An 18,560-nucleotide genomic window follows, 5' to 3' on the forward strand; every position below is an offset into this window, starting at 1 on the left:
CGCCCTGGCATCAGCCCAGGTGCTCCCAGCTCCGCTCTGGGGCTGGCGAGTCTCCCCTGACCTGTGAAATTGAGCCTTGTTTCTATCCTCACGCCCCTTCGCTGTTGCCGAAGAGAAATAACCAGCGCAGCACCACATGGGCGCTTGCGGTTAGTTTATTGCTGTTGGGAGTGCGGTCTGCAGCCCAGGGGCGCGTGTGGCAAAGGTCCCCATGGGCCCCCCATCCCTCTGCCTCGCACCCCCGTGCCCGCCCACCCCAGCTGAAATAACGCCCCGACCGGCTGCCGCGCCACGAGCAGAGCCCAAGCGCTGGGGGCACAGGGAGGTTTATTGTGGGGGGAGCCGAGACAAAGCAATGCGCTTCGGCACGTCCCGGCTCCGGGAGGAGGAGGAGGAAGAGGAGCTCCGGCCCCGCAGACAGACCCTCTCCACGGGCACGGACGTGCCCACCTCAGGGGCTGCCGGCGCCGCCGGGGTTGCGCAGCCGCCCCAGCATCTCGCAGAGCATCTGGTTGCAGAGCGCTGAGTAGGGGTTCAGCAGCACCAGCTGCTGCCGGGCGAAGGCGCTGCCCAGCCGCGCCGCGCGCTCGAAGTCCTGCCGGGCCTCGTCGTCGCGCGCTTGCAGGCGGCGGATCAGGCCGCGCTGGACGAAGCTCTGGCAGGCGGCGCGGCCGCGGCCCCGGCTCAGGCGGATGGAGGCGTCCAGGTCACGCAGGGCGCCTGGCCGGGGTGAGAGGGGCGTTGGGGTGGGTCGGGGTACCAGGGCCCCCTCCCGGCCCCGCTACCGCTCACCTGGCAGGTCCCCCCGCAGCCGCAGGGCCTGGGCGCGGTTGTTGTAGGCCGAGGCGCGCTGGGGCAGCAGGCGAATGGCCTCGCCGAACCGCTCCAGGGCCGCGCTCACGTCCCCCGACTCAGCGGCGGAAACCCCCTGCAGCTCCAGGTCCCGCGCCTGCTCCAGCAGCTCCGGTGCGAAGCCATCGCCTGAGGGAAAGTCCCAGGGTGGGCACGGGCGCCGGACCCCCGCCCTGCCCCACCCCGCGCGCCCCATGGGACCCCACCGCTGACCGCAGCGAGCGCCCAACACAGCGTCGCCTCTCACCATCCTCCTGGGCGTCCTCCTCCTCCTCCTCCTCCTCCTCCTCCTCCTCGTCCAGCCCGGGGATGTCCCCGAAGGGGGTGCTGGGGCTGAAGATGCTCTGCAGCACGGCCCTGTCGCCGGCCGTGGCCATGGTGCCCTCTGGGCCGCGGCCCCACGGCCGGTCAACGTCCACGGCGCCGGCAGCGCGGCCCCGTCCTATCGCAGCACGGGCGCGGGGCTCCGCCGCCGGACGCTGCCCGCGGGCACCGGCCCAGGGGGAAGGGCCGCAGGTTCCCAAGGTGACCCGTGTGCCGCGGCCCCGCACCGACACTGCCCCCTGGCCCGGGGCGGCCCCAGCCCTGCCACCCTCCAGGGCGGCGGGAATCGGCTTCTTAACCCTCAAGAAGAAATCGAGAGCCACCCTCTGCAGCAATAAACTTGACATGTTTATTAATTAAACTATCACTTAAATAAAAAAAAGTGCATAGAAAATAAACATGTTTAAAAACTCCTTTGTTTTTTTGTTTTTTACAACTATGTACACTTTTTTATTTTTACATTCAGTCTTTTGCAGAGCTTTCAGCATTTTTTTAAACTATTAAAGTATTTCCTTCTTCCCTGTGACAGGGAGTTAACACTGATGTACTTTAGACACGTTTCCTCTTTTTTTTTTTTTTTTTTTTAAAAAAAAAACCAACCAGAAGCTTGGAAGAACACAAAAAAAAAAAGAAGAGATTTGTTATACATGATAAGTTGTCAAGAAATGTATCTCTAGAACATAACCTTGCCTTTGCAGAGCTTTTTTTTTTTTGCTTTTTTTTTTTGAAACAATTATTCACCTACCTGTATTCACTAAAGAGACTGTTAAGTTCAATAAAAGAAACACCACAAGTATAGTTCTCGGTTGATAGACAAAGCTACTGTACCTCGTTAAAAAGATACCAGGAAAGCACAGAGCACATTTTTTTTCCCTATATGCAGGTGGTACCCCAACATTCATAACCAAAACGCGAGGAAGAAAAGGAAGAAACCAAGTGGTACAAGTACTGACTGGTAACACGAAGGGCGGGGAAAGGCCGCGCCGCTCGCCCCCGGCTGCCCTCGCCCCGGCAGGGAACGCGCCGCGCGGCTTTCCCGGCCATCGTTAGCGACTGTAACACAATCCTTATCTATAGTGTTAAGAGAATTAAAAGCCATGGACCGATACTGAACTAGGCTTCATTACACGGTGCATTACTATATTAGTTCCTATATATATCGTATTTATAGTTATAAAAAAAACTTGCGAGTGGCGAGAGTGGACCAGTAGTATGGGTTTGGGTGGCGTGATTCTGCACGAAGACCGTCTCGCTGAAGAACCTGGTATTGCTTCAAAATGAAAGAAAACCAGAAAGAAAAGATACCCAGCCCTTTGCAATGACCCGCTTTTCCTTAAAAAAAAAAACCCACATCGGTTTGTACAAAGAAAAAATAAACACCCTAAGGTTCCTTTTTTTTTTTTGAGTGTGTGTTTTTTTTTCTCTAGTATTTTCAGATACCGCGATCTGCGTCAGTCCTTATAAAATATACATTCATACACGGGGGAGCTGCGTGGCACGTGTGGCCGGCCCGGGTGGCGGGGAGCCCATGCGCTCAGCGCCGCGGCGTCCCGGGGGAACGGGCGGTGTCACTGACCATGGCGGCTCCCACCGGGGCAGCAGCGAGGGGGGTAGCAGCAAAGCGGGCAGCTGGCAGGTTTGGGGGCTCCCGCAGCACGCCGCTCCCCCCGACCCCGCTCCCCGCGCGGGGTGGCTGCGGGCAGGGGTCCCGGTGGGAGCCCCCTCTCGCGGCCAGAACGGACCCGCTCACCGGGGCAGAGGCACCCGGGGCGGCGGCGCGGGGGGACGGGGCAGCGGAGCCGCGCTGGGTGGGGGGGAGGCCCCATACCGTGCCCAGGCGAGGGCTGGCCCCCAGCTCGGCCGCCGAACGGGAGAGGAGCGGGACCGAGCGCCGCTGGGCCCAGGAGCGGGGCCCGGACCCCCCGGCCGGTATGTGCGTTCCCGAACTGTCAGTGCATCAAATCATCTCAGTCACAAATGCAGCGTCAACCAGACTTTGCTTCCTGCAGTCACCACCCAAACGCCGTCACACAGTGCAATAAGGACAGGGAGCCGGCAGCACCCGGCCCCCCCAGTGCCGCGTTTTGTTCTCAGGGGAGGGGAAGGGTCTCGGGGCCTGAAGGGTCCGGGGCGCCACGAGCGCTGGGGAGTTCGCGGCCCCCCGGTCCCTGTCCCACCGTTCCGGAGCAGCCCCCGAGCGGCTGAGCCACCCCGCGAGGGCTGGGAAGGACCAGGGCGCTGCCCACGCTCCCTCTGCCGCAGGGAAAAACTCACCCACCTTCAGAGAGAGGCTGCGGGGTGAGGCGCGTGCCCTGGGCCAGCCTCCCTGCCGAGGAGGGGTCGGGGCTCAGGTCTCCTGTTTTTCCTCGTTTTTCCTTTTTAAACGCGTGCAGGGTGAGGCAGAATCACGCCTCCTGCCTGGGGCGCCTCCTAAGCTCCGCACTTCTCCCTCCCGCCCCCGTCTCGACGGGTAAATCAAGTTTAAGGTCCAGCCAAACCTCCTGGGAACAGTTACTGAAGTCAAAAAGGCAGAATAAGAGTAAAAAATAAAAATAAAGTGTACCCGCCCCCCTCTGGAGAAAGGATCAGACTGTGTCCAGCCAGGTATTTCCTACAACCGTCCTATGAAAATAAAAAAATCATTAAAAAGAGATTCTCTTAAATTAGGATAATACCACTGTTTAAAAAGCCTCGTCATAAGTGCTTTCCCCTATGAAGTGCTTCTCATAGAAAAATATACAAAATATATTTACATTTATAAAACCTTAAATACTAAACTGTAAACAGAACAGAGTAAAATCCAATGTTGTCGTTAGTTCGGCTTGGGGCTTTTTACTTCTCTCTCTGTTTCCATGCTGGAGGTGCCGGGCAGACCCGGGCGGGAGGGGCACTGACACTACTCGAACCAGGATGACGGGGTCGCCGCGTCCGCTGCCGACGCGCTCGGTCCCTCGGCTGCCCCGTCCCGACCGCCCCCCGTCCCACGCCCGCTCTGCCCGACGCCTCCTCCCGCGCCTCGCGGGGCAGGTGACATGGCTCCGCCCGTGCGAGGAGACCCGCGGGAGCCTCCACCCGCCTCCTGCCCAGCTCCCGCTCTGCCTCACGCCCTCCCTGCTCCCTGCCAGGCCGGGGATGGCGGGTGCTGGCATGGGGAACCTTTTTCTCACAAAGACCTACCGCGCCGTAGCTGCTGGCACAAGCCCCCCTCTGCCAAGGGACGGCAGAACTTCCCCCGCTCGGGCAGGGATTTTGGAGCGCAGCGCTGCCCAAACCCTCCTCCAGGCCCTCCTGGCTCGGCCCTTCCGTTGACGTCGGCCGAGTCGGACCCGTCCTTGCAGCCACCCCGTGGCGGCACAGCCCGAGGAGCCACGGGGAACCACGGGCACGCGCGGCCCCGCTCCCTGGGAGGAAAATGGCTCAAACGCTGCTGCGCTGCCGAGCCCCTGCCACAGCCCCCGGGCGAGGAGGAGAGGGGGAGCTCCCCGTTGGCACCGAGCTGAGAGACCGAGCGGGGACAGCCCCCGCCCGCACTCCTGTCCCCTCTCCCGCTCGTTAGCCCCACGCTGAGAAACAAACACCGGGGTTGGGGGAAATGAGAACAGCAAAAACATAATCACACTGAGGATCTTCTCCAGTCGCCCGTGTCCTTCACAAGGGTGAGTGTGCGCATGCGAGACATGAAGATGTGGACTCTGACAGAGAAACGGCCCCAGTCCGGCGCCCGGGCCCGGCCGCTCGTCGCTCCCGCTCCATCTGCGCGGCCGGGGAGGGCTCCTCCAAGCTTTGGTTCGCCCCGGGCCCCTCGGGGCTCGCTCGCAGCTGACAGAAGTTCTAGTTTAAAAACTTCCTGCACTTCTTGGCGCCGCAGTTACAGGGCAGCTTGTTGCTGGCATCCTCGATGGGGAACTTGTAGTCGTAGGTGAGCTCCTCCCCCCGGTAGATTTTGCGCATGGCGAAGATGACAATGTGCTTCTGGCCGTCGATGTTGATGACCCGGGAGTAGCAGTTGGGCTCGCAGGAGTGGTTGATGAAGCGGGCCGCGTTCCCGTGCATGGTGGCGTCCACCACCTCCGAGTCGTCGATGCGGAACATGTAGCAGCCGATGCCCTGGGAGGGGAGGACGGGGGGTGGGCTCAGGTGGAGCCACGCGAGCGGGCTGGCAGCCCAGCACAGCCCAGCACGGCCCAGCCAGCGTGCCCCGTGCCCCAGGGAGCGTCTTCCAGCGCTCTGCCGGTGCCCCATGAGCTGGAACCCACCCGTCCCCATGCTCCCTGCCTCAGCCATGCTACGACGGGGCCCAGACCTCTCCCCACCCACAGGACACACCACAAAGTGCCGCCAGAGCCCCGTCGAGAAGGGAAAGATCGCGGACAGCCTGGCACCCCCAGCCACCGTGTCCCAAAGGCAGCTGCCCCACCAGCCCATCCGGCCTCCGCAGTCCCTGTCTCGCTCTCCCGCACTCTTTAAGAGTGTCGCCAGAAGCCCAGAACTCACCTTACTGTCGTAGTACTTCTCTCGTTTGTCAGTGAGGATGGAGCGAATGACATTGCCTGAATATTCGATCACCATCTCACCTGCATCGATGTTCCTTTTGCAGAACAGACCCCGGCCGTGGATGGGAGACCTAAAGAAGCAGCAAGATTTCAAACGATACAAGCGAAGCCCAGAAACAGAAGGTGGCAAAACTGCAGAAACCGGGTCCTTCGTTACAGGGGTCACTGCGGTCTCGCCACTCGTCTGCAGCGGAACGCTAACGAGGGCAGTACCAGGTCCCTCCCGCCCGCCCCGAGCACGCGCCCCGGCCATCCCCAGGGTAAGCCAGCAAGGAACAAGTACTTTTTGCTGGGGATTACTTCACAAATACGTAACTTGGGTGGAGATGAGGAGGAGGGAAAATCCCCAGACCTGCTTTATCCCCTCAATGTTTTAGTCTGACTGCACAGACGGTTCCCAGGTTTGCCCCTCCTCTGTCCCAGAGCCAAACTGTACCTGTAGACACCAACCGCCTCCTTGGAGGTCTTCTTCAAGTGTCGGAAGCGCATGGGCATCGGCAGATCCATACTGGTCGCCCTCCTAGAACAAAGAGACGCTGCTGAGGAGGAACCTTCACGGGAGAGCCTGTCCCAGGTATTACCCAGAGACTTTCCAGGATACAGGAACTTAGATGCTGCAGCAGTGCAGCCCACTGAGAAACCAATCAAAATTAATTCAGTGGTTTTATATAAATGTGAAAGATCATTTCCTCCCTTTTCTGCTCCGATTCTCACCAAACCGATTTACATTAGGAAGGAAAAGAAACGTTCAAAGGAAGAGGGGTCTGGCAGCCACCTTCAGCTGCCAGTTCTCTCCTCTACACTCGCCAGCTTTCAAGGGCCACCTCAAAGGACACAGCGCATAACGGAGCCTGATCACATCGTAACACCACAGCATCTTTCTCCCCCGGGAAGCTTTAAACCCCACTGCATACCGGGCTGATTTCAGCTGTACTTCTTCCTCTTCCTCATCGTTTGGGTTGTATTCTGGTGGCTGCCGGTGTTTAGAAGCCAAGAAATTAAACATATCAAATGCAGATTTCCTGCAATTTAAAGAGACACAGGGAATCTGGTTTACCGACTGCAAAGAAACATGTGGCTGCCACAGTTTGACACATTTAGTGCTTTACACCCCTCCAGCCTGCCCTCCCCCAAAGCCTTCCATGCATCAGGGTAACACAACGGTTTCTGAGAATCCAGCACCAGCCTGGACAGCTTTGCTAAACAAAGAAATGGGCAACAAGGTGGCACAGAAAAACGTGCATGCTCAGAAGATGCATTATCACTGATTTACAGTGCAAGTTGCCAACATTTCTTTTTAATCGAGAGCTTGAGGGCTGCAGAGGTTCGGTGCTTATGCTCTGCCATATTCCTGAGCGAACGGGCCGTTACCCGTGGCAACGACCAAGCGCACACTTGCCTCAGGTGGACTTCGGCCCGAGCAGAGCCGTGGGGATTCAGAGGAGGTTCGTTGGCCTCCTCCGGCTTGTGGAATCTGAACTTGTAGTTGTGGCAGTGCTTAGCGCCGTACAGCTGCTCGATCAGGAACACGACGGTGTCGTGGATAATCCCCAGCATCCTCAAACCATTCACGCCTGGGACGAGGAACAGAGCACAACCAAACACCCGGCTGACCACAGAGACTTGGCGCAGGGGGGTGCAGCAGCTCGGCGAGCACAGCTCGGGCTGCAGCCTGCAGCACTCACAAAAGCGCCGTATTGGCCCTGTTCATTCCCCGTAGGAGTTCTCAGTCGGGAAGGAATTATCTTCCCAAAAGCATCAGCAGCAAGACCGAGACTCGTAAGACTCTGACCCCCAAGAGGCTCACGGAAAGATCCGTTTGCTCTCATCCCTTCAGAGGCGCGGCAGAAGCAAGCGCGGCGCCGGGCATTACCTGCGAAGGAAAGCTGTTTGAGGCGTGCATTGGAACGGGCTTCCTGGACCTTGTCGGTCAGCGACTTCCAGGCGTCTGCGGTCGTACAAAGAGAAGACAAGACAGTGAAGAGCTCCTGCGTGCTGGGCGCCGAGGGCTGCGACGCAGGGGCCTCCGCGCCTCGTACTGTGCCACATCTCGGCAGGTTTCCAGTGAAACAACAGACATCGGTGGACTTCGATGTACGTTTGCCAACCCGTGCCCGTATTTAAATACGCTAATTGAACAGGATGAAGCTTGCATCCTTTCGTGGGCCATCAATTAAGATCCTCAGATCCAACTGCTTCCATCCTCTCCAAAAATCACTTTGGCATAAAGGGGAGTGAGCGACTTCAGCAGGTGGTCCGGAGGAAAAGCCTAGATACCCGCCTGCCTGACCCACACGGACAAAGCATGGTTCAACAGCATCGCCCAACTGAGAGATGAGACACAACGGGACGATGATTTAAAAAGAAAATCACCCAACCTTTTCAATATTATCCAGACATTGCTAGGAATTAGGACAGTGAAACAACGGTTTGGTTTTTTTTTAAAAATCCATTGAAAAAGCAAGCAAGAGATCCTCAGAAGTCGTAATTTTACTTCTAGCAAGGAAAGCTAAAACCAGCAAAACCCGAACTGTGCAGTTCTCACCTTCAATGCTTTCGGCGCAGATTTGGAAACCATCATCACTAGAGATCTCAAACACCAAACCTTTCTTGGGTTTCTTCTCACCAAGACACTCTTTCCTCTTTTGTTCTTGCTGAAGCCAGAACATAAGTGGGGAGCTGAAAGTGCTCTCTTCTTCCTCAAGAGCTTTTGAGCCTAGAACAGACAGAACCCAGCGTGAAGATGGACCTTGGGTAGAAGAACGTTTCTTCCACTGGTTGCTCCACAGCTGGAAATGACTTACTAACTTGCCTTTTGACCAGTAAATCCATCCAAGAAAAAACAACCCTAGACTGTGCTGTAATAAGAGTGTAAAAGCACAAGTGTTGAAATTTCTACAAACTAAAAATAGAGACGTAAGTATGTGTCCAATATCTATTAATAGCAAGCAAACCTTTCCTCCCTTCAGAGCAAGAACAACATGACTATTAGCTCTGAGATTTTTTTTCCTGAGAGAAGGAGACACACAAAAATCAAGACTTCAGGTACTTGTTTCCCACTCCTGGAGAATCCCAAGACTCGGTGCTTTCAAAGAAGTGACATACCTGCATTTTCTTGCTCGTTTGTTGAGTTCTGTGTTGACTGAGATTCTGGGAGGACTGCCGTTTGCCTTGGGAGGGAAGGAAGCGAACATGGAGAAAAATATTTAACAGCCTGTCTCATTTCCTCACCAGCCCCAAGCAGCTGGCTATAAAATCTTCAGAACTACACAGAGATACAAGAACCTTTTTCCAGCTCAGATGTTCTCATATCAGTTCAACTGGAAACAACCCAACACGGACTCTGCTCAGCAGCGTTAATTTGAGGCATCTATCAGTCTGTGGGTGGCAGTCTCATTTAATACAGCCCATGACCCGTTCTCTGAACTGGCCCGACTCCGCCGTAAGGCGTGGGCTAACGTACGACCAGTCAACGCCGTATGAGGAGTCGTCCTCTCTGCAAGCAGGAAGCTTCTCAGAGCTACGTGCAACTTATTTAAAAAATGGCTCCATATTACAACAAAATGGGACTAATTTCAGACTGAAAGCTCCCAAGATATTTTAAGTAGCAAAGCACAACTTCTCACATTCTCTGTATAAATTTCCTTAACCTCAGGCGAGGAGCCTGTGATGGAAAAGCCTGTTCAACGCTCACCCTGCTGACTGGTCACACTGCTTCTGCGACGGCTGATCGACGCTTGCTGCATCCTGCGTATCTGCCTTCAGAGCTGCAGTCCTGGAACAACAAGATTGAGGAGCGCTCACAGAACCTGTCGAGCCACAGGTGCCATAAACGAGTCTGGACAGCAGTAACGGAGCTGCTGGGAGCTGCCCCAAGAGGTTCAGCACAAGGACAGAGGGGTAACACCTGCTCCTACGCTACAAGGGACTGGACGACCCCTCCAGCAGCACATCAGAACCAGGCCCTGTGAGGGGAAGGAGGAGCGTGAACCCAGGTGCAAGGGACACACACCTGAGTAGCCCTAAGCAAAGAGCTTGGGAGTCGAGCGGTGCGTGGCGGGATGTGGACAGAGCTACAGGAAACTCGTACAGACTCCAACAAATTGGCAAGTGTCAACGGCACCAAAAAAGCCTTTTTAAAAGGTTGAGCTGTCTGAAGTGTTTCAGATCGTTGTTTTACAAATGAGACTTACTACAAGACATTAAGACGATCAGGGAATTACACAAGCGATGTGCACTGCTTCTCAGGTACCAGAAGACAGAAGTTACTGCCTCTGAGCACCAGCAGTCGCTTTGGAGAGGTCCCTCACCAGCCAGGACTGGAGGTCAGCGGCACAACGTCTTCAGGGAAATGCATAATCATGGGCAGTGTGATACAAGCCCAGAGCTACGGCCCACCCCGATAAAACCATCTGGGTTTTGTGTAGAACACAGACCGGCAGCTCATGTTCTCTCTATGGATCCGTATTTCAGAGTCAGTTCAAATGTCACTTTAAGGCAAGGGCTGGAAGGGGATCCTCTGCTGTGAGACAAGCACAGGCTACGCTGCTCTGACAGGGCGCAAGATTCTCCCTGTTCTCCCAGCTACTGCCCAGCCTCCCGTGCCTGCAGGGACCAGGGAGGAGGGGAGTGGGGCTGGAAGAATAAACTGCACACTGGAGAGACACTAAGCTCACAGAAACTGGTGTGCAGTTTAAATTCTGCAACCAAAATGACCAAGGCAACACCCTAACAGTGCGTCACGGCAGTGCCTTAGCACGCTGCTCATAGCACGATTCAGACTTCTAGAGAGCTTACGCACACTGGCAACAGAAAGGAATAGAATCCATCGCCCTTCTGAGTGACATTTTCTCTACTGATGCCTCTGAAAGACTCTTTATTTGCCAGAGGTGTCAACAATGAGTAATGTCCTCATAAGGCTGACCCTCAAGTTTTTCATCCTTCCCTTCCCAGAGGTAAAAGTTCCAGTAACAACTTTACGCATCGACTTTCTGCTTGGCAGCTGAGGTTTCCACCTCAGAAACTACCAAAAGGAAGATTGGCTGCAGAAACCAGCATGAGACGCTTTCGTACATTGTTACAAAACCTCAGGGATGAGCAAAACTAAACACTCTCTTACCCTGTAGCCAAGACCTGGGGTACAGCCATGGCCCCTCTGTCAGGAACGTGCGCTTCGGAGGAACCGCTCCACACGTGAGAAGTTTTGTGCTTCTTTCCGTTCCCTTTGTCTAAGGACGGCTGAATGCGTTTGATTTTTGGCTTTGTTTTCGTGGGCCCCAGCACGGAGCTACTCGCAGACTGCTGACCAGATGATGGGGAGCCTCCCGGCGACGCTGAACTGGCATGCATCACCGATGAGGAAGCCTTGTTCTGTTCCAGCCCGGAATTACCAGGAACATCAACCAGCTGCGGAAAGCTCGACAACTGCGTCGCTGCCGAGGCCGTGCCAAGGTCCAGCTGGGAGGAAGCCACCCCGGTTTTGCTGGCTAAGAGCTGTGTCATGTGCTGAAGCTGGTAGGAGCCTTCTGGGTCAGCAGACGAGGGAGCGACCGTCATGCCCATCGTCTGTGCCGACGGCAGGACACATATGCTCGATGCAGCCGTCATCGCCGTCGTAGATGGGGTCTGGGATGCTCCCAGCTGCGAAAACATCCCAGAACTTGGTGGTAAAGTCATGTGCTGCTCCTGAAGACCAAGGCTTTGGTGACTAGCTTTGATCAGGAGGTTGCTTATCGAACCAAGGTCCCCCAGTAATCCAGGGCTAGTTAACGTTACTGAACTTTGTCCCAGAACGTGGCCAGGAACCGACCCGCCAGTAGCGGGGGCTGCCGTGGCCTGCATGGATACGACGTTCAGCACCGAGGAGCTTGACGCTAGGCCTGATACAGGCCCTGCGGGGAGGTGACCGGCGTCTGGCCCAATAACGCTGGGCGACGTGCCGACCGCGGTCGTGGTCCCACCTTGCGGGAGCAGAGATGTCTGCTCAAAATACATGACCCCAGACTTGGACCTTTTGATGATGTTGGGGACGGTTCTGTGGGACGTCGAGTTCGCAATGGTTCCCAAGTCCAACGGGTGGTTGGAAATCTGGGAAGGAGCGAAGTTAATCAAGGTCATGTTGGAGACCATGTCGGGAGGAGCTATAGCAGAAGGGGCTCCGGAGGGAGCCAGCTTCTTCGTCTTCCGTGACTGCAGACGGGATATGGGCCGTTTCTTGCCCAGGGCAGCAGCTGGGGTGGAAGCGGTGGTGCCCAGGTCCGGCCTCTGACTGGCTTCAGACACCAGGAGCTGCGGTTCGGGGGGCGGCTGCACACCGATCAGAAGACCCGGCGAGGGACTGCTGATGTTCGGGGGGAAGCCGGTCTGAGAGGCCGTGGAGAAGGGGTGTATGTGCTGGTGATGGGACATGGGCAGCAGCCCTTTGCTGGCGGGAGGGAACAACGACTGGGACGAGGGCAAGCTGGGGTTCAAGCCCGTGGTCAGCGTGAGCCCACTGCCCATGGGCCCCAGCACCGAGGCGCTGGTCTCCATCACGCTCTGCGCGGAACTCACGGACGGCGTCAGCTGGATCTTCTGAGTGACGCCGTTGGGAAGGGTCTGCAGGACGTACAGTGGCTGCATGTTCTGATTGACCACCAGAAGTTTTTCTGCGGCTGGCTTGAGGTGGGGCGGCGTTGTCTGCACGGCAGCGTTGGAGATCTGCGAGGGGCCGGGGCTGTCCGCGGAGTTTGGCACGTACTTCTGGCTCTGGAGGGGAACTGTTGGCGATACCGGCACCTGGATACCCGGCGTCCCGCTATTTCTGGTCAAATCCTGGTTGCTGCCATGGCCCTGCTCGACGGGGCCGCAGGGCGGGCTGGCGATGTGCTCCGCATCGATGTGACCCTGGATGAAGTGATCGGGCGTCATGTGCCCTTCAGGGCTCGGGTCCACTCCGGGACTCAGGAGAGCTCCGTCGCCCTCCCCCGAGGCAGACTTCTCAGTGACCGTCACCCTCTTTTCCCCGGACTCCGTGGAAGGCAAGGCGAGCATCGACCTCTCTCCTGAAGAGGAGAGCGATGACTCCGAGATGACGGCGAGCCTGTTGTGGTTCTGGCTGGGCACCGTGGGGCTGCGAGTGGTCAGCACGGAGAGGTCAGAGGGCAGCTCCAGCGGCAGCTCAAACTGCTCCTCCGCCGAGATGGAGGAAGAGACGCTGCTGTCCACCGGCTCAGCAGTTGGCAGCTGCTGGGAGAACACCTCAAACAAACCCATGTCTTTGCCACGGTTGCTGTCGAGACCTAACCCTTCTCCCAGCGTTAGCAGCTCCGATGACGAGGACTCCGGGCTCTCTCCCAAGGCCTGCATGGACGGCGTGTTCTTCAGCACAAAGTCCATGATGTCGGATGGGAGGATGTTCCCGCAGTCGTCGCTGTTGTTGTTGTCAGAGTCGGATTTCAGAAGTTCTGTGTTAAAAGTGTCCAGTAAGTTCTTGTCGGAGGGCGTGCTGGCGTGGGCCCTGCGGCCGCTTTCCAAGGAGCTCAGCTGAGCCTCCAGTGAGTCCTGACCCTGCGCTTTCACCCTGCTCACAGGGTGGCAGTTATCAATCTTGGGGTCAGCTTTGTGGACGGCGGAGCTCTTGGTGACTTGCACTTTCTCTCCTGTTTCTTCGCTTCTATCTAGTTTTAAGTTCTCCGTTCCGTTTTCTTTACCACTCCTTTTAGTCACTTGACTGACTTTTCTGGTTGTTGCCGTGACGCTGGTATCGCTTTCAGTTCCATCATCCACACCATCGAGCTGAGAGATTTTTGGAAGATCGCACTGCTCCTCCTCCCTGAATAAGTTATGGGATGCAAGCCTCTCCTCCGGGTTCGAGGAAACCACCGTTCTGGTGAAATTATAGTAGTATAAGTCATCTTCATCCGACGTGCTCAAGTCATCGGCGCCGTCCACCTGGCCTTCCGCAGATCGCTTCCCGCGCTTCTTCCCCGTGGAGTTACTGTAGAAGGGAATGTCTTCCTCCCCGTAAGACCTCACGCCGTACAGAGGAGTCAAGCCAAAGAACATGTTGGATCTGGCCCGAGCACTCCTCCGTGGGTAGCGCCGCTTGTATGAGCCTTCTTCTTGAGCTTTACTTCCGTCCTGGAGCATCAGGTTGTTGTCTTGAACAGGCAGATTTTCATATGCATTATTCTGAGAGTCCTGTGCTGGCGCATCACTTGGACTTCCCTGAACCACAGGGTTGTCTTCTGGGCTTTCCAAAGTCGAGGAGGGCTCTGCCAATGCGGCCAGTTCTGCTCCTGCTGACTGAGGTTCAGCATCGCTTTCCTGCTGGGCATTTTTAGACTGGTTTTCGCTTTCCATCTTGAGAGGAGTCAGAGTGACTTTGACAGTGCGTTTTCTGGGTGCCGGCGATTCCTTAGGGGCCGCTTCGGTCGGCACTGCAGAACCTTTGGACGGCCCTTGAGAAGGTGGGGACTTCTCGCCAGCTTTTTCGGCGGGAATGTTATTACATAACCTCTGGCTCATTTGTTCAGTTGCCAAACCCTGGTTACCGAATTCCGGTTTCAGGTTTCCTTCATCACCGCCTACTGCCTGACTTGAATCCATAAGAGATTTCAGGGAATGCTTCTCTTTGAAACCCTCTTTCATCACCTTTTTTCCTTTCTGACGCCTCTCTCTGGGGGCAGAAGCTGCCTGCTCGCTTGCTGCAGGAGATCTGCTATTTACTCCAGCTGACTTCAAGGCCTTCACATCCATCTCCTCAACCACGGGTGCCTTCTCCGGCTGCACAGGTTCCACGTGCTGATCTCTCTCTTTCCTTGGGCCTCTCTGATGCAAAGGTGGAAAGGCTATCGCTTCTTTGGAAGAAAATGATCCTGAACATTCCTGAAAGGTTCCTATTTTAACATGCATTTCCATGCCCGGTGAACCGGTTGGCTGAGTGGACATTTTGGCATTTCCTCCAGAAGCAAAACTATGAGTGGAATAGTCTGGGTCCTTCGAGGTCAGCGTTTTCATCTTCTCTCCCTTTGAAGGTGTGCCTTTGGCTATCCCATCCGAACTGCTAGAATGTTTTCCTTCCGTAGCCTGAGGTGCATCCAGTGGGTAAGTTTTACTCCCACTTGCAGCCACTGCTTTCTGGGAGGCTGAACCAGTAGAGCCGCTCTGAACTGGGGCGCTCGGAGCACCGGTGCTCACCGATCCCACAAAGCGGTCAGCGCCTTTGAGGCTCGGTTCATGTTCCGAAGAGGACCCCACGCTGGAAACTGAAGATACGCTGTGCCTGGAGTAAGTGTTCCCAGCTCGTGTGGGGGAAATCATCCGGAGCTTTGATTGCTGCTGGGACAAGGAGGAGGTGCTGTGTCTCCTAGAACCAATGCTCTTCAGTCCCGAGGACAGGAGTGGATCTCCCACTGTCACGATTTCGTGGGTCACCGGGGTGGGACTTCCTGAGAAAATAAGGCAAGAGAGACTGTCAAGGGATCTGAAACCTTCCCAGTCAGCACAGACCGAACTCCTTCATGCAAAGCACCAGAAATTACAAACCAGCCAAACCTTTCAGACAAGCAGTGTTAACCTAACGATGAGATGGGCATTAAATACATGACACCATCAATCGGTTTTCCCCACACAGAGCTGACAAGTTCCCATCTCTAGGTTCTGTAGCTCAACTTTAGATGTGAATTTTCAACGTCAGTTTGAAGCAAAACGTGACTCCTTCATACAGAAGTAACAGCTGAACTACACCACCAGACTGCCCAGTCTCTCTGGAAAAATAGCGACCGAGATATTAAGTCCCTAACTCACATTACAGATCTGCGGAGTGACTGCTGTTATATTGCCCAAACACTGCCTTCCTCATCCCAGGGGAATTTCTGTTTCAGTTGTACATTTCTCAACAGGCTGTTCTACTGTATATTTTCAGAACTTTCCTTCCCTCAAGCCTATTGCCATTTCACTACTTTCTCTAGAAACAGAAAACTAAACACCACGTTCTGAATGAAGCCAAAAACAAGACAAGCCAAACCAAAAATATTTCCAAAACAAACAAACTAAACCTCCCCCAAACCCGAACATCAAAGTCGTCAGCAGTGGAAATACCTGCAGAGGGCAGCGGCCTAGAGCCAGGAGATCTCTGCGTGGACGGGTAACTCGGCGTCCTGATCCTGGGAGCCTTTGAGGCCATGGGATAGTAACAGGAACTGGAGGTCTGAGAATGCAAGGGACGGTCTGGTGATGGCGGGTTTACGATTTCTGGGGTACTTCGGCTGTCTTTAGGTAGAGTTTCTGTTGTTGCAAAAAAGAGAAATAACAGGATAAGCCATCACTGAATCCCGACAGCTATGATCTGACAAAGTGAGAACTGCTATCAGGTTTCGCCAGGAGAACCAGGGTATTTGTTAAATAAACACAAAGGCAAAGATTACTCCTCCTTTACTGTCAGGTAACAGCTGGTTTCTTCTCCTGAAAACATTTTCAAATACTTGGAGCAATACAGTAACCCTTGGCTCACACACGAATTTCCGTTATATTTTAATAAAATTTAAGATTCTATGTTGACAATGACAACTGTTATCAATGTTTTAAGAAATCTTGCACAGCCACACCTTCTGGGAACTGAAAAGATTAGGGTGGAGATTAAAAAAAAAATTGTTAAAAATAAAACTCACCTATGGATACAGAGAAAGCAGTTTGGAAATACAGAGGCAGCGCAGTACTACTACTCAACACCCCCCGTATTACACACCAACACTAACGCCTGAAGTACAATTTGAAGTTTCAGATCACTAGAAAAACCTCAGATCTGTAGACTACAAAGGATTACTACAGTAGCTTTTGTTTGGCTGAGATTTTCAGAGTTGCCAGTATACCCAGGAGCTTAGCTTTTCTTTTTTTTTTTTTTTTTTTTTTTTTGTTAGAAAAGTCTCAAGGTGCTGTAACACAACCTGAGGCAGATACAGGCCAAAGCGGTTTAAGACACACAGGTCCTGTCCACTGCCTGGCTTTCTGGTAAGGAGACCCGACGGTGAAAACACGTGGAGGCCACCCCTTTGGGGAGCCCTGGAGAGGTTACCTGCAAGGGGAACCGGGCTATGGGCGATGGTTCTGTTATCGTCGTGCTCGACGGTGCTGTTGATGTCAGGCTCTATGACCGGGGGGCGGCACTCCATGATCTTGCAGGTGTACACACAGCGCTTCCTGGCATCCGTCGTGCTCCAGTACACCCTGGAGCACCTGGAAGGGAATTCAAATGTAAAACAATTTACTCAATGTCGAGTAAACCTCAGCATTCCTATTTTAAAGCTACAGTCAGTTTTTACATACGCTACTCCAGTGCTGGTTTGGCATCTACTATGCTAAAAGACATGTCAGCGTGGAACAGCTCATACTCACTGGTAGCCAATGGGAAACAACTTATCTTCACAGTCTGAGAGGTCATTCAGAATTCCTAAACAGTCTATTGTCATCGAACCTGAGCAGAGAGGGGAACAGAGAAGTGCTGTGAACCACACTCCAGCACCAAAGGTGGGCCGAGAGCCCAGACACCAGATCATACCAATCATCATGTGGATGTTCTCGGGTTCCAAGCCGCTCAGAAATTTTCTTCTCAAGCTGATCCCTTCAAAGTCCACAAAAACTCTCCTAAGAACTTCAAACCCATTCTCAGGAACCACCTGGAACAACAATTCAGAAAACTTCTCATTAATTTTAAAGGAAGCACCGTGGTACGCTGTGCTGTCTAACTCAATCCTCGTTTGCTTCTTCAGTCCCCGACCCGCCACGCGGGGCTACTCGCCAGACTGCCCCACACCCGCTGCCTCGCCGGCTGCTCCTGAGCAGCACTGCTCTCCGGAAGGAACACGTTCAACATCATTAACCCGAAATTAAGGTGCTCATGGCTACAGGCTAACCCCACCTTCAGAGGAGGCAGGGTGTGAAAGGATCTCACCTCTCCTTTGATCAAGTCACGATGCCTCTGGCAGTAAACTTTCTTATCGTCCAGAAAGACGCAGTTCTTGGCGCGTGAGCACATGAAATGATAGTTACTTGTACAGGAAGTGAGGCAGCAGCCTACTGTGGCGCCTGACTTCTGGCAGAACTCACATCTCTGCAAGAGTGGAAAAAAAAAAAGCTAAAAATTAATCTCTTCTAAACCCAGGCTACCATTACTGTTGACAGTTGTTTTTTCAGCACAGACGGAAGCTCAGGGTAATGCCTGACCTCCCACTTCACTGCTGCAACGTTTCACTACCGTGAGGCGCAGGCACAAGTGACACATGAAGGAGGAGGTGAGAGGAAGAAAATCCCTCACGCAGAATGGCTTTTGCGTTTGCAGACCGGTTCTTCCAGGCCTCAGCCTCTGCTGCTTGTACTCCGCAGCCCAGTCACGCGTTCGCAAGCTTCACCCATTAATATGTCAACTATTTCTCCTGCACAGAGCATTCTCCACGCCGGCGGCTTACTACTGGCGAAGAGCAGTGCTGTTCCACTGCTTCTGCTACTTTACTTAATATTTATGACCCAACGATGCAACATTAAAACAAAATTTGAGCAAACTAATTCCTATTCGTGCTTCCAGTCTCAGTGCACTTTTCTGGAAAGTAAGCGACAACCAATTCACAACAGGAAGATTATTGCGCTTTCTCAGACCACTTGGGAGTGCAGAAGGAAGACCACCAACCACCATTCTTCTCGCAGTATTTAACAGAGTAGCTACGTACAAGCTACATCAAGATCCTTCATCTACACTCAGATATGAAAATGATCAACACCTTGAATTGGACAATACTTGCCTGCAATTTTTATTTCCTTTATGCGTATATAAAATTTAACCTAGGTCAAAACAGC

At 54.2% G+C, this 18,560-nt stretch overlaps 2 protein-coding genes across 3 annotated transcripts in view; both read right to left on the bottom strand.

Moving 5' to 3' along the window:
* Positions 1 to 450: 450 nt before the first annotated feature.
* On the bottom strand, positions 451 to 1,531 carry TTC36 (tetratricopeptide repeat domain 36). Of its 2 annotated transcripts, none has more exons than XM_074927487.1 (3): positions 1,100 to 1,531; positions 793 to 981; positions 451 to 720 (listed from the first exon to the last, which is right to left on the bottom strand). In XM_074927487.1, the coding sequence occupies exons 1-3, from the start codon at positions 1,521 to 1,523 to the stop codon at positions 452 to 454; spliced, it is 882 nt and encodes a 293-aa protein (XP_074783588.1). In that variant the 5' UTR covers positions 1,524 to 1,531; the 3' UTR covers position 451. The 2 variants fall into 2 exon arrangements, with proteins under 2 accessions (XP_074783588.1, XP_074783587.1); XM_074927486.1 differs by having other exon boundaries at positions 793 to 1,025; positions 1,066 to 1,531.
* The window catches only part of KMT2A (lysine methyltransferase 2A), a 47,592-nt gene continuing 30,543 nt past the window's right edge, over positions 1,512 to 18,560 (bottom strand). Inside the window, exons 22-36 of the mRNA XM_074927484.1 lie at positions 17,662 to 17,820; positions 17,269 to 17,386; positions 17,106 to 17,184; positions 16,786 to 16,946; positions 15,813 to 15,998; positions 10,849 to 15,160; positions 9,424 to 9,504; positions 8,835 to 8,899; positions 8,275 to 8,445; positions 7,603 to 7,677; positions 7,129 to 7,303; positions 6,644 to 6,751; positions 6,166 to 6,249; positions 5,671 to 5,800; positions 1,512 to 5,283 (exon numbers count right to left, since the gene is read on the bottom strand). Coding sequence (XP_074783585.1) covers positions 5,008 to 5,283; positions 5,671 to 5,800; positions 6,166 to 6,249; positions 6,644 to 6,751; positions 7,129 to 7,303; positions 7,603 to 7,677; positions 8,275 to 8,445; positions 8,835 to 8,899; positions 9,424 to 9,504; positions 10,849 to 15,160; positions 15,813 to 15,998; positions 16,786 to 16,946; positions 17,106 to 17,184; positions 17,269 to 17,386; positions 17,662 to 17,820 — 6,180 coding nt within the window. The 3' untranslated portion in view covers positions 1,512 to 5,007. The remainder of the gene's footprint in view (positions 5,284 to 5,670; positions 5,801 to 6,165; positions 6,250 to 6,643; positions 6,752 to 7,128; positions 7,304 to 7,602; positions 7,678 to 8,274; positions 8,446 to 8,834; positions 8,900 to 9,423; positions 9,505 to 10,848; positions 15,161 to 15,812; positions 15,999 to 16,785; positions 16,947 to 17,105; positions 17,185 to 17,268; positions 17,387 to 17,661; positions 17,821 to 18,560) is intronic.

This window comes from Athene noctua, chromosome 26 (assembly GCF_965140245.1).
Source record: "Athene noctua chromosome 26, bAthNoc1.hap1.1, whole genome shotgun sequence".
Lineage (NCBI taxonomy): Eukaryota > Metazoa > Chordata > Aves > Strigiformes > Strigidae > Athene > Athene noctua.